The sequence below is a fragment of the Lepidochelys kempii genome, chromosome 4 (assembly GCF_965140285.1).
Source record: "Lepidochelys kempii isolate rLepKem1 chromosome 4, rLepKem1.hap1, whole genome shotgun sequence".
Classification (NCBI taxonomy): Eukaryota; Metazoa; Chordata; order Testudines; family Cheloniidae; genus Lepidochelys; species Lepidochelys kempii.
Genome location: NC_136383.1, coordinates 90988252 through 91003810, shown reverse-complemented (window position 1 = coordinate 91003810; position 15559 = coordinate 90988252). Strand labels below are relative to the sequence as shown.

Here is a 15559-nt window from a genome sequence, read left to right as displayed (position 1 = left end):
TAAATGTAACAGAAATAACCAAATATTTGATGTAGATATTTTAGCTCCTACTGTAAACATGCAATGCTGTTTAATGAACTGGGCTGTTCAATTGTTGCTCAGTCTCACAAATCTACCTTTCCTCAAGCAAATTGGTATCAGATGTTTTACAGTACTCCCTCCTTTAGCAAACCTTTCAAATGTTTTTTCAAAGATGCTTCTTTGTGCTGTTGCTTCTTGATGATGCCAATAGCAATTTTATAGAACCACACAAGACACAAAATGCAACAACACACACCGAAAACAAAATACGCAGTTACAGAAGACCAAGCGACCTTTCACCATGTTATTACAACATATTAACTCACCTGGAGTGTTTCTATTTGTTTTCTGATACTGTTGTTAGATGGCATCTAAATAAAGCAATGTGAGACAGCAAAACATAACAAACATGAGAATGGAAGGCACATGCATGTTAGATGAAAAAAAGCACAAAACAACAGGTAGCCATATACTAAGGACTCTATTCACAGAAATAAGGTTTTTCCTGGTTACGGCTTTGAATGCTCCACTAGCTTCAATGGTTTAGTGGCAATGGACACTAATTAATTTCCTAAGGCAAAAAATTATCTTTTCCCAAGAAATACCTCGTCTTCTACTCTACACTTCCCTTCCCACTTGTGCAGACTCTTTAAACCTTTTTCCTCCTTGTCCTTAAGAAGCAGAAGTAGGATCAGAGACCTCATCCTCAGACTCAGGGAAGCTGATAATCTCCTGACCAAGCCATTGAAAATTAACTGTACAGTATCCAAAATAATGGTTTAAAATATTAGCCAAAAACTTGAAAATACTGATACAGTTACATGCTACTGAATCAATTCACGGAAATATTTGTTAAGTGGAATATATTACTCCTGTGCGTCGTAATCTCCAATGAATTTCTGTTGGTTTCTAGGTGAAATTTAGAGCTAATGCTATGACCAATAAAGCCCTATACATTATACCAAGAGACCACTTCTTTCTCCATAACATACTGCCACAGCTGTGATCAGCAATGTTACAAAGCCCATCTTTCTCCCTAGCCTTTGGAGGAGGGAGGGGAGTTATAAGAGTAATTAGTAGTATGAGAATGTTATTGTTTCAATTTTTAATTTTTGCCTGATTTTTGCTAGTGGAGGTCAGATGAAACCTGCTGATATTCTAATTAAATAATTTTGATAATTATATTTTAAAGGATGTCAGAGACATTTAGAGTGAATAGGTACTTAATCTTTATTATGCTGCATATAGCTAAATAATTCAAGCAAATGCATAAAAATAAAATATTATGGTGAGACCAAGTAAAAAAATGAGGGAGGAGGCGAAAAAATAAATCTAGAAAAGCACCTGCTGGGCAATTAACTACTCATTTAGTTAGCGCCAACATGCACAGAGAAACAAGCTTAGCTGAAGCAAAATAAAAAGATAACTGGGATGGAATTTGAAAGATTCACTTCACCCAAGTCTCAATCCATGGCTACATAACCACAGAAAACAATAGTGAAACTGCAGTCCAAATGACTTAGTGGTCTACCAAATACCTTGCTAAGTCCCTCATCAATGTACAGTACCAAAACTTCTATGTTCTGCATTGCAGAAGCTCAAATATAAAATTTCTGCTGAATAGAGCCCTAAGGTAAATGTGTGAAGTTGTTAATGGGCAAGAAAAATATTCGAAGTAAACAATGCATGCTGCGCAGTTACTGCTTAAACTCGTTGGCATTGATAGTTTTAATGCATCAATTGCCAGCTATGGACGGTATGCCAGGAATATCTGACTTCAGGATGCAAAAGAAATTCAGCTTTTTTTTTTTTTTTTTTTAAAGGAAAGCTTCAATTGCAAAACAAAAAACAAAGCAGACATTGAAAAAATTTGAAGAATGTTAGATGAAAAAATATACAAAAAACCCAACAAGCAACAGAAACATACAAAAGATGTCATGAAGACAAAAGAACCTTCAAAAACATCAAAATCTGTGTTTTGCTTTAGCAGCTTTCACCGTGGTTTACATAATTTAAATCATAAGCATGTAGACAAGATTTGGAAATTGTTACACATAGCTAGCCAGAAACAATGCTAACAATAAGGTGAATCCATTACTTTGAAAATATCAAAACCAAGATGTTAAACAAAACAAACATTACTAATAAACCACATTAATAAAAATTTATGAAAGAGTATATTACAGTAAATAATTTAAGCTTTAAATTAGGACAAAACCCCATAATTTCAAAATATCAATGATCTGTGTCATTTATTAATCCAGTAATATTGACGATGCTATCGAATTCAGTCAAGAGTTAAAAGGGACACTAAGTTTTATATTCAAAATTTACACAACTTTAAAATTTGTATAGGATGTAGAGATCATTTCCCCTCCAGACTACATATTTAGTTTCTTTTTTAATCAACTAATTTATCAAACAGGAAGATATATTTTGAAATTACTATTTATATTACTTAAGTGTGAGAGCACGCACACATACACAGACCTCCCAGCAATAATTTTTATGTGATCAAAAGAGTTATTGTTTGTGCTCTCTGCTGGCTGTAGAACAACAGCTGAGTAACAAACACTGCTCCTAGAGCTACGCAAACATGAACCAATGAAGCTGATGCACAAAGATAGCATCAAATGGACCTAAATGAGTTAAAACAGCTACCTTTTGCATTTAAAAAAAAAAAGTGCCATGCCAATTCCAGCACCACATAAAACACAGGAAACACATTACTAAACAATGGAGAATTAAAACATTCAAAAGGTTTTTAGAATAATTATTTGACAGTGTTCTTTTAAACAGCTAATTATTTATTTTGCTTTAGTTGGTATTAAAATGCTTAAAGTTCATAAGACTGAATGCTACTGATTTGTGACAGGTTTCTGAACTAAGAATGTTTCTTACCTTTAAATGTGACAAACAGTTCTGCAGGAAAATGTGCCAGTTATTTAAAAAAAACTGTTTCTGACTGACACACAACAGGCAGGTGATCAATGGATACAGAGCCTACAAGGAGGGAAAAAAGAAGAACTGATCAAATTGCTCTGTGAGAAATACATTCAGGAACAACACAATCACCCCAGTAAAACCTGAGTAAGGCTTTGGGTGCTCAGGAGCACTGCCTTTTCCCCTGTTCTACCTTCACAGATTTAATACAGTTTGTAAGTACTTGAGCCATGGTGCCTTCTTCTGCTGGAGACAAAGTGCTGTAAGATTTGTTAAGGTGTTAAAAGTTTTTCAACAGAAAGTATACTGGTCCTTAATACAAAATTGGTCTCATTCACAGTCATTTTGGTATAGGATGAAAGTTAGGGAAGAGAAATACAACCTAGTTAAATAATAAGAATAATGCAACAATGTTTCTGACTTTAAAAATATAAAACTAAATGTCCTCTCAGCACCAAGTTTGACAATGATATCATTACATTCTTGTTACAAACTAGTGTTTAAATGTCTATAGTGACAGCCATTCCTTAATTCTTGGAATCCTAAAATAGGATAGCAATGGAATCTCTATTGTACTCAAAGCCCTCCATATGTGAATGTAAGAGATTATTTTAAAGTAATTTTAAAGTAAATTTAATAAAAGTACAAACCACAGACACAAAAATTAGCCTTGTGCCAGATGCAAAGTGAGACGAATTCACTTGCATTATAGGAATGTGAATAAAGGGAGTGACAAATACTACACCAAAAAAAATTTTAAAAATAAAGAAAAGTATAGTTAAATCCTTGAAAGGAAACACACTTTAAAAAAAATCCATGAGCTAAGCTTGGGGAGATAAACAGATGCTGGGAAAAGCTGAAACATGTGGGCAGAAGAGCTAATAGATAAGAGCAGAGTAGTAAACAGGCAGCTGGTCTGCTGCAAAAAATATATGGTCTGCCACTTCTGCCCTTTAATTAAATCCACATTGAGATTCTGACTGAACAGAATTTATATTATCAGAGGAGATATCAGGGAACAACAACTCCACATCACAAACCACTGAAATAATTTAAAAAAACTGTCAGTTTCAGGAAAGGCTCGGGAATGAGAACAGAGGTAGAATTACTTTTCATTCACAGGGAGAACAAATCCTGCACAACAACACCGACATCAAAGATCAAGCAGAAGCAGTATAAAAAAGCATACATTTAATCCTTGCGCTGCCTTTAGGAGTTAAGACTTTATATTAAAGAACTCCCTTAACTTTCCTTGGGTAAATCATTCATCTAAAAATATAATATATATCAGTAAATATGTGAAGAACTGAAATATTTCTTTAATACCAGTGAGTGCTTCTTTCTTGAGCTCAATTCAAAGGTAGTCTGGTAGAGCATCTCCACAAAATTTTTCAAACATGGCACATTCACTTCATTTTTAACAGCCTAGTGAAAATAAATATAAATAATTGAGTATAGAGATCTAGGCAGAAAGAAAGAAGTTAAAATATATTAAAAGCGGAACTATACAGGCATATGAAAATTCAACATTTAGATTATCTTTAAGGTTAGTGAAGTATCAAGTCTTTCTGTATAAGATGTAATGGGCAGCACATGAAATCAATGTGTCATATAGCACAAACATCTAGTAAAACAATGAAAATGTTGCGACTAACAAAGTGCAGAAACATCTGTTCTGAATTTGCATGCTTTAACTAAGGAAAAAGAGTCTTATTTTTAAACACATGCTAAGTGCGTAAACTATTTTACTATAGACAACACCAAATTCTTAGACAGAAGTTTCTTTTAAACTGTGTGTATTTTTTTGTTAAAAGAGGTCACTCAACTTTTCTCACTGTTACCCTTTTTCCTTAATGCACAATAAATCTGAGAGCTGGGACTCAATAAGAATGGGGCTTATTACTGTGTACCCTATCATAAATGCAGTGTCTTCATTTGGTTTCACAATTCAGGCGCAAAATCACCATGGATTTGTTTCGATGCATGAATGTGCGCACACACTCACACACTCTAAGGGCTTTCCCACTCTGTTCTACAAACCCAGAAATGCTGCCTTCCCATGCACCCACCCTCTCCCCATCAATACATCTCTCCTAGTCCATATTTAGGCTTCCATTGCTGACCAACTTCACTGTGTGTTCTCTCACCTTCACACTTCATCCTTTAATGTTAGTATTTGTCCAATTAATATTGTAAGCGTTTCAGGGGAGGGACCTGTCTAAACTATGTGCTTTGTAAAGAAACAAACACATCAAAGGTGTTACAGAAGTAGTCCTAATTAGTTTGATTTTACACTGGACAGACGCACTGAACTTCACATTTGTAGCAACTGCAAGTTAATAATTTCTCTCTAGTCCTTCTATATAAAAGGTAACTGAATTTCTTAACTTTTATTATTTCGTTCATAAAGCAGTCATCAAAAAATGGCAACCCCATTTTGCTCAGTGCAATAGTCTGAATGTTTACGTGATGAGAAGCAGACAAATTGTGAAATGCATTTGAAAAGTATTTGAGCCAACAAAGTGGCTCTCTTGATATAAAAAAATAACCTTTAGGGTATCATCAATGTATTAAAGTGGTTCAAAGAGGCATAATTGGCTCCATTTTACATTTAAATCCAAGTTGGGTTACTGTCTGTGATACAATGAAAGCAGTATAACACAAATTGGAACGAACAACACTGTCTTCTCTGATTGTAACAAAGTGAAGGGTCCTGAGCGTAATGACAGAAGTCCTTTCAGTCACTTGATGAATGGACTCAGGACCCACCATTCTTTGGGAGGGTACTTTGTTTACCAGCAACGTATTGTGGTCTGGCATTTGCTAATGAAACTATCATTTGACATAACCATCTCACCAACTTCTACAAAGTTTCTAAACTCATTTTGTGGAAGTTTATTGAGAAAGTGATGGCTGGCCAACATCAGACACACAATTTCCTTTAATCTTTAGGATACCTATCATCCAGGCTTCAGGCTTGGATGGCACAGAGTCTTCTTGACTTACAACCTCCTCAGGGAAGGAGAAGTGTTATGGGCTGCTGTGTTTTCAACATGCTGATGATACTCAGCCCTGTTTCCTATTCCTTTAGCCTAGGCAATGCAGTTTTCCTTTGTCACTGTCTGTTGGAGGAATGAACTCAGATGAAAGCTGTTTAGCTCAAATTCAACTGCGTAAGATGCAAATGATACTTACTGGCAAGAGAAATCATTCTAAGAAAATGGCAGAGGCTGTGACTTCTCCCTCAAATGAGGGGTTATGCCCACCAAACATCAAGGTTGTTCACAAATTCAGAGTCTTATTGGACTCACTTAGCCAAAGGACTGCATCCTTTTCTTTTGCACAGAAAATCATTTTTGAGGTCTGCGTACATTTCAGTCACCTACAGGCTATAACAGGCAGTAACATGCTACACTTGGGGCTACATCTGAAGGCTGCTCAGAGGCTTCAGCTGGTGAAGAGCAAGCCAGTGAGAGCTTTGCTTAAGTAAAGACTAAATAAGAACTGCAGAATTCAGCCTATCACAATAAACATGAGAGATAACAGTTATGGTGAAAGAGCAATTACTCTAGGCCTAAAGACAAGTGGGAAACCAGATAATAAGTAGGAAGTACTGATATGCTTGCTTTCATAGGAGCACTTAGGTACTGATAGGTAAATTCTTGCCTCATTGCATTTGCCCAACAGCTTTTATGGGTCTGCACAAATTCAACCCAGTGAGGATTTACTGAAAGAATTGCAGGAAGAAAAACTAATCAAACTCACGCGCCGGGGAGGGTGGGGGTGTGGGGTGTGGAGACTACTTACAGCAGCCACAGGGATGAGAATCTCCACAAACAAACCAGCAAGTGCATGTTTTATATCTTTATCTTTTACTTCCAGGAAGTACTGAGCACATTCCTTTACGATCAAGTGTTAAAAAGACAGCAACAACAAACAAAAACAAAAGACAAAAATAAAGACATTTTAAGTTTTAATTTGTTGTATAAGAACATCACCAACTGTCCTACACTGGCAGCTACTTAAAATTAATAATTTTAAAAATAAAAGTTAGCCCATTCCTCAGCAGCATCTGAGACTCATTCATACCATTATCAAAGGTAAGGTTTCAAATTCTATGCCTCTACTCCCAGCAATTTTTTTGAAAACTAAAAACAGTTGCAACCGCAGTTGTCTTTCTGTTATGTCTTTTCCCCATAAATAGAATTATAAGGTAAATCTTCCTGCTCAGATTGTTTTAAAATATCTGAAAACATGCGGTACTCTTATGGTCATTACTAGAAAATTTTTAGGCATTAAGAATACTTAACATTTATAAATGTTACTATGTACTATCATAACTTATATACAAAACATAATTTTAGAGAAAATATTTACAGTAAGGGCTTGATCCTGCAAGACTATGAGCACTATAGTCTCAATCCAGCAAGGTATTTAAGCATGTGTGTAAGTCTTTGCAGAATCAGGACCTAAACTGGTAACTGACTGCCAAAAATATTTAGCTTAGTTTGGAAGAAGCTCTAAGTCACTGATTAATATAATGTTTAAAATATATAGAAATAAGATGTCTCAAGAGAAGAGTAAAAAATACCAAGTTGTTTTTGTACTGGGCAACTTTGTTAGATTAAAATAGTTATTTAATGTTCTTGCAATTATTGTTCTTTGAGACGTGTTGCAGATGTGCATTATACTGTAGGTATGTGAACACTTTGTGCTCTGGTACTGGAGAATTTTTCCCTACTGGTACCCACAGGAGCAGCCCAGCCCACAGCCGAGTTCCTTGTTTCTCAAGTGAGTGTATAAAGGGCAAAGGTGCCCCACCTATCCTCCAGTTCCTTCACACCGGAACCCAGTGGTAGACTCTCATGCATCAGGGAAGGAGGATGGGTCATGGAATGGACATATGCCTCAAATCCTGAAGAACAAACCATTACAAGAAGGTTAAGTAACCATTTTTTCTTCTTCAGGTGCTTGCATATGTCTATTACACTGTAGATGACTCCACGGCCCACGTCCTGAGGTAACAGCTTGGGAATCTCTTCTGAAGAGGGACTTCCTCACCTACATTTGCTTCTTCCCTTGAAGTGGGCAGACAGTGTGTAATGTATGGTGGAAATATAGACCAAGGACCCATTGCTGCTCTACAAATGCCTAGATTGGGGACGTGCACCAGAAACGCAGCTGATGTTGAATGTGCTCTGAAGCACACACTGAGACTATCAGGAGATGTTACTCTCTTAGCAGTATAAACCATTGCAATGCAGTTGGTGATCCATTTGGAGGGTGTCTAAGGCTACATCTACACTAGCAACTATAAACAGTTCCATGCACATGGTTGTGCCATAACCCCCTTATTATCCACATCTAAACCTCAGAAGCACTTTTGTCAGACGGCATGAATACAGGGCAAATAAGCTACCTGCTTGAGGGGTGTGAGTAAGTACATGCCTCAGGCTGTGGCACAGCCTCATACCCATGCAAGATTTGCTGTGTGGACAGGGGTAAGGGGCATGTACCACATTTTGAGTTTCAATAGTCCTCTGCACCCAATTACACAATGCACTCAACCCCTTTGTTCCTGTCCCTTACCCAATCCATAAAGATCAGTCTTCCCATTTTCACTACTAGTAGTAAGCTGCACTTGTCACACCAGAACAGCTTTCTGCTACACTCTTTTGATCAATATAGGTGAACCTGGATCCTGCTTTGCAAAGAGCTAATCTGGCCTGCCAGGTGCTGGTCAATGTGTGGTTGGAGTACACAGTCTTTAAAACTTCTCCTGGAGTGGCAGGAACATACACCTACACCCAGAAATTTCACTGAGGCTGGAGCAGGAGGGTACTGAGCTCAGTGCCGGGAATGCATCAAGCTCTTGAGGCTTCTGTACAGGAGGGCAAAAGACTCCAACAATCTCTCATCGTACATGTCCCTTCTATGATGAATGGGACCAGGTGGTGTCAAGAGCTCCCAGTACACAGCCTAAAGTTGCTCAAAACTCCCTCCTCAACCCCACCTCACTGTCCAATGGGATGTCAATGAGGGCCAGGGCAAAGAGGCAGCAGTGAGCATGGAGGATACCCTGGAAGACCTGGAGGACAAGAAGCATGTTTCTACACCTCTACCTGGAGAAGCAAGTTGAGGAAGCAACCCTTTTACAAACCGGAGGAGGGCACTGAGCCATGACAGGAACAGGAACCCAAGGCTGGTAAGTTAAAATGGAGATCCATCCTCCCCGCCAATATCCCCTCTTGCACTGTGCTACATTCCTGATTTTAAGCACAGCCCATGCTCTGCTTCAAATCTTAAACAGTCCCTGAGAAAGACAAGGGCATAAGTCAATGATTTTATAGATTTCTGATGAACCACTTGTGACGGTGCCCCCCATAAGGCTCTATGGAAATATGTTTATGAATGTATATATGACATAACTGGAATATGTTTTATGCTACATATGCCATGTAACATATTTATGTAAAGGTTATGATCTACTGAATCTATTCATCCTATTTGTATGCATGTGTCATCATTGTATTCGAAGTTATGAATATTGGCTGTATACTGGTTTGATTTTAAATAACCTTAGTAAGGCATTTGGTCAGCTTCTTTAGAAAGGAATTTGCAAGTTAAGTGTCCAATCAAGAAGCACTTAACGCACAATGGATCTTGGAAGGCTCCAATCCACATAAGTCTACATGAGGACATTCAAGGTAGCATGTGGACAATGGCTGCTGCCTGTAAAAACTGAGTCATGCATGGACATGTGACTTGCCCACGTGACTCCAAAATTCCATCTTGGAGCTGGACTTTGCATAGGAGAGAGGAGGGGGTCTCCACCCACAAGAAAAAGTCTATTTAAACCCTTGAGAAACCCCTCCATTTTGTCTTCAGCTGGCTCAAGAGATAGCCTCTCCACCCCCCAAGAATACCTGAAAGAAACTGGAAAACAGGACAGTAACTAAAGGGGGTGTGAGTGACTGCTGGACCCAGACTAGAAGGAGACTAGTCTGTAAAAGGAAGCTTACTTGGAATTCCTCTGAGGGTGAGGTTTTATCCGTATTCAGTTTTATTAGACATAGACTTGAGTGTTCTATTTTATTCTGCTTGGTAATTCACTTTGTTCTGTCTGTTACTACTTGGAACCACTTAAATCCTACTTTCTGTATTTAATAAAATCACTTTTTACTTATTAATTAACCCAGAGTATGTATTAATACCTGGGGGCGGAGAGGCAAACAGCTGTGCATACCTCTCAATCAGTGTTGTAGAGGGCGAACAATTTATGAGTTTACCCTGTGTAAGCTTTATACAGGGTAAAACGGATTTATTTGGGGTTTGGACTCCACTGGGCATCTGAGTGTTAAAGACAGAAACACTTCTTAAGCTGCTTTCAGTTTAAGCCTACAGCTGTAAGGAGAAGTGGTTCAGACCTGGGTCTGGGTTTGCAGCAGGCTAGTGGGTCTGGCTCAAACCAGGCAGGGCACTGAAGTCCCAAGCTGAGAGGACAGGGAAAGCAGGGGCAGAAGTAGTCTTGGCACATCAGTTGGCAGCCCCCAAAGGGGTTTCTGTGATCCAACCCATCACACCACTATTATGCTTTTGGCAGAAGCTATAGAACAGATTATCAATGAACAGTCACTATGCCCATGTCTGTGCATTTCTCAGCTAGCACACCGGAAGTGATGGGCCCAGGGGAGTTTGGACCAAGGGAAGGGAGGAGACATGTTTAGAAAGTTCCCAGCTGGGGATGGGACAGTTGTAGAAAACTTACAGTAGTTTGTCTAAAGTTATTAACAGCTGGTTTTTGTCCCATTGAAGATTATAGTTTCAGTGCTTCTCCTACCCACACCAATCTTACTATCCCCTTACAAATGGGAGCCATGCACAACTGTGGGGGATAGAGGGAAAGAGTTGAGGTGGAGTTAGGTCCAGAAAGGGAACACTTTGGTTAACTGTGGAAAAGTTGTTGTTGTAACTGTGTCAGTCCCAGGATATTATAGAGTCAAGGTAGGTGAGATAATATTGTGACATTGTACTCCATATTCTTTATGGAACTATGCTTATGATATGGATATGACATAACTGAGATGTACTTTATGCAAGATGGGTCTTGTAAGATATCATTGGAAAGGTTATAATTTACTGAATATGATTATCCAATTTGTATGCAAATATAATTTTTGTATCTAAAGTTAGGAATATGGACTATGTAACCATTACAACTGGGTGTCTATTGGGAAGACACCCACCAGATGACAGGCCATCGAATTTGATGAGCCATCAGGCGGGCACACCAAACCATGAAGACACTAATCTCTCTCCCTCCTGGGAGGCATCCAGGACATAACTGTGACACTACTAGGTCAGGTGGTCTTGTCACCTGATACTAAACATTACCTACGACTTCTTGTAACTTTCCACTGGAAGGGAAGGGGGAGTCAAGTTTGGGAAACAAAGGCCTTATGTAAATCCTATTTAAGGGTAGGGAGCAAGGCAAACAGGATGACTCCTCTCCATGGCCTGTTTGCCCAAGAAGAAAGACTGCTAAATCCACCTGAAGAGAAGGCAGGGAGGGAGTTCAGACTGAGACAGGGGTCCAGTCTGAAAAGAAATATAACTGGAACTTTGAACCACAGAAACTTTGCAACCTGCCTAAAATAACATTTAGGGTAAGAAAGTACATTTTGTAACCTGTTTCTTAAGTATTTTGAGCTTAGCTTGCGTGTTTTGTTTTATTTGTTTAGTAATCTGCTTTGTTCTATTATCTCTTATATTCAGTTAAAATCCACCTTTTGTAGTTAATAAACGTATTTTGTTTATTATTGAACCCAGTTTATGTAATTTCTAACTGAGGGAGGGGGGCAACCCATTACAAACATCTTTTATTGGACCAACTTCTGTTGGTGACAGAGACAAGCTTTCAAGCTTACACAGAGCTCTTCTTCGGGTCTGGGAAACTAAATCAAAGTGTCACTGCTAAATACAGGACTTGAACATGATTATTTAGCATAAATATTTAACACACATTTCAAAGGACCATTCAAGGTAAAGTGGCCTATTAACACCCCTCCGGTCATATGGGGGGGAAGGGGAAAGATGGGGGGGGGGGGTTGTTAGTGGGTTATAAATTGCTGTAATAAGCAATATTAGTGTCTCTATTCAGTCCATGATTTTTAGTGTCTATGAATTTAAGCTCCCAGGCTCATCTTTTGAAAGCATTGTGCAGGTTTCTTTTGAGGATGAGGACCGATATGTCTGAAGGATCGTCTGTTGAAGAGTCCCTCACTCTAAGCTTTGAGGCAATGGATGCAGACTTCTGCTTGTGCTTCTGGGGCCTGAGCTTCCCTTAGATGACTGAGAGGGCTCCAAAGCTGATCTAAAGATATACCAGAGGCACTCCTCCAGCAGCTTTTTCCTAGTCTTGAAGCTGTGACAGATAGAGCAACTATCTCTGATGTGGCCCTCACCCAAAACACTTGAGGCAGCAGGAGCAAGGGTCACTAACAGGCATAGGCTTTTTGCAGCCTGCATAAGATTTGAACCCCAGGAGACTTTGACATATACTCCCCACCCCCGTAGGCTGGATCCAGAGACCTGACAGACTGAAAACAGGACAAAAGAAGGACTAAATCAAAAGAAACAAACTTAAACTTATAACACTAAAAGAAAAGAAAATGAATAGTCAGAACTTTTTGAGTACCACTAGGTAGATCAAATAGTTGTTCACATGGAACACCAATGTGCTGATCATGGATGGTAAGAAGGAACTGGAAGAGGGACAGGGTGTCTCCACCCTTTATACCCTTATTCACAGCACAAGGGGCTCAGCGGTAGGCAAGGCCACTCCTTAAATTTCTGCTAGGGAAAAAGTCTCCAGCACTGATGCACAAGGAGCTCACACACCACACCTACAGTGCAGTGTACATATGCAAGCCATCAAAGAAGACAGAACCTTGCTAACGAAGACACACAGAAGATAAATCTAGTTTCAAAATGATGTCTGCTTTATTTCCAGGTGGTGCACATTTACCTGCATGAACTGAAATGATGCTTCAAAGTCTTCTACAGGATACATTTTTACTCTGAAAAACTTCATCCCCATAATTAAGCTGATGATACTTTGTACTACGTGAGGACTCTGTTCCTTCTGCCGCAGTTCCTTTAATTCAGTGACAAACTTCTTCCTAACAGCCTGAAACCTGGATAATTTACACACATAGCAAACATTGATATTGCTTAGTTCAGTTTAATTTATTTCTATTTTAAACATATTTTTCAAGTAACTTTATCTGACAATGATATTGTAGCTACAGTTAAAGAGACACAGTTAAGGTAGACAGATTTTATTTCTTGTATTTGATGTCTAGATACTGCGGTGATTAGCATATTAGAAAACATATGTAGGCAGAGCAAATAACATTTGAGGGATGTCAGCTTTCTATTTACTCCATCTATATACCTAAAAAATGGCAGCATCTTCTTAAAAATCTTCCTGATGCATAGTTTTGTTGAATAAATGAGCACTTAGCTATTTTAAAATTACAATTACACTCACCGGCCTTTACACAAAAATATCTGAGGCATGTCTCTGTAACTGCATATAGACAGCATTTTTCTCATTTGAGTTGTATCTGTTCCATTCTTTGAAGGAGGAAATACAATGTAATTTACAAAAAGCTGCTCAGAGAGAGAGGATACCTATGCATTTCAATACCTTACAGGTGCAAACATGGAGCAGATAGGCAAACCAGAGAATAAACCCTGAATACACAAGTACATAAAATGTACCTATAATGCAAGATACACTAGGTCTTATTTTTAAATTAAACTCATTAGCTTTGAAAATATTTCTTAAATGTCTAATCTGTAAAATCGTATTAAATGATAGAAATACACAATATGCATCTCATGAAGTTATGAGCCATTAACACTCCCATTTTATTCCAACCCTCATTGGACAGACTTGGAATTGTACTCAAGCTAATGAGAGAGACTAGTAATGAGAGAGAGGAAAGTGCCATACTGAAGGAAGCACTGTGCAATAGAAAGATGTATAATTTATGTTTCAAAGAAAGGACAGCATTTCTTACTTTGTTAGACTATGGGAATGATGCACAACAATATGTCTGCTATGCCAAATGTTTGATTAGTAGCGGACTTCCTTATGTACAACTATGGAAAAGCTTCCAGTTTGCTAACATTATTAATAAATGTGCTGTAAGTAGTAGTCAGGGAGGATAGTTTTACCTTTTGGAGGAAAAAAAAAGAGGGAAAAGGAAGAAGTGAAATATCGAGCTTACTTTGATTGAGCAAGAACCCCTATCACTTCTGCATATAAATCTGCAATAATATGCACATTCCCAGTGTTGGTTCCTGAATACCTATGGGGAGAAGAAAAGAACAAGGATGTGCTTTTAGAAAATATTATTTGAACATATCAACAGTGTGCTCAGCGATATACAAAACATAAAAGGTGCTCCATGCAATGAGGAATTCCAATCTGAATAGAAAGACCACACTTCACTGGGAACTCTTTCAGACCTACATTCTGTTTTTAAGTTTAAAAATGGATAACATCTGAACTGGTGTAGGTTAATTTTGGTAGGCTTACTGGATGCAATACATTTTAAGGTGGAACTGTATATAGCACTCTACATGGGAAGAGTTTATTTATGTAACCTGACAACGAACTTCTATTTTTCTTGCCCTTATTGTGCAAATTAAGCTGTATATTTTAAGACAAACAAAATAAGCCTTCTATTGCACACAGCTGTCTTTTTTAAACAGTCATGATTTTTAGCTTCAAAAATCAGTATTAACTACATTTTTTGTGTATTATCGCCAAATCTATTAGGTGTGAGGCAATCAGAACAGAAAACCTATGCAGTCAGTCTGAAAACAGCCGGATGATAAAGCACTGTGAATTAAAACAAAAAATATTATGTGCATGAATTAAACTTGACTTACCCTTCCTTGTGTTTAAAGTGCTTAAAAGCCAAATTCAGAACTTCATGTACTAAAGGATCTGGCACTGGATGAACAGGTATCTGAAATATAGATACAATTTCACTTTATTATATCAGTACATAAATACCACTGTGCTACGCCCCTTAGAAATATTCAAGAATAGATTAGGAGGCAGATCCTGAGATGGCGTAACTGTCACAGTTCCACTGACTTCAGTGGAGCTGTGACAATTGAAACCAGGTGAGGTTCTGTGCCTAGATATTCAAGCACTATGACTCCACATCAGTGATGTGTGGCATTCTGTTAAATAATTTGACTACTGAGTTTAAGTAATCAAAAATGGCACTCAAAAATTAAGTGATCACATCATTATGTGCATATCATGAATAGCTATGAGTCTAGATTAACTGTTTCATTTCAGACCTCACTAACTGATGTGGTCTGACCATTCCAGATTTAACCTCAAATGTAGGGTAAAGATATTCATGTCAGGGAAAGGAGGCCAAAGGCATCAGTTTAAAAGCTCATCCATCTGGTTAAGAGCAAAGAGAAAAAGCAAGAACAGAGAAGAGGAGTTTATGCCCAGTTTGTATCACATCAAAGGAGGTGACAAATGTGTAAGGAAATGGTT

At 38.1% G+C, this 15559-nt stretch overlaps 1 protein-coding gene across 11 annotated transcripts in view; it reads right to left on the bottom strand.

The window, feature by feature from the left end:
* Window positions 1–15559, bottom strand: part of LOC144929103 (protein furry homolog-like) — a 349363-nt gene that overhangs the window by 190833 nt on the left and 142971 nt on the right. For 9 of the 11 annotated variants that reach the window (XM_078852535.1, XM_078852539.1, XM_078852543.1 and 6 more), the window contains 7 exons: window positions 14929–15008; window positions 14262–14342; window positions 12992–13160; window positions 6772–6864; window positions 4291–4389; window positions 2923–3024; window positions 348–392 (listed from right to left, as the gene is read on the bottom strand). In XM_078852535.1, the coding sequence (XP_078708661.1) occupies window positions 348–392; window positions 2923–3024; window positions 4291–4389; window positions 6772–6864; window positions 12992–13160; window positions 14262–14342; window positions 14929–15008 (669 nt within the window). The remainder of the gene's footprint in view (window positions 1–347; window positions 393–2922; window positions 3025–4290; window positions 4390–6771; window positions 6865–12991; window positions 13161–14261; window positions 14343–14928; window positions 15009–15559) is intronic. The other 2 variants (XM_078852540.1, XM_078852541.1) reach the window with 1 other exon arrangement.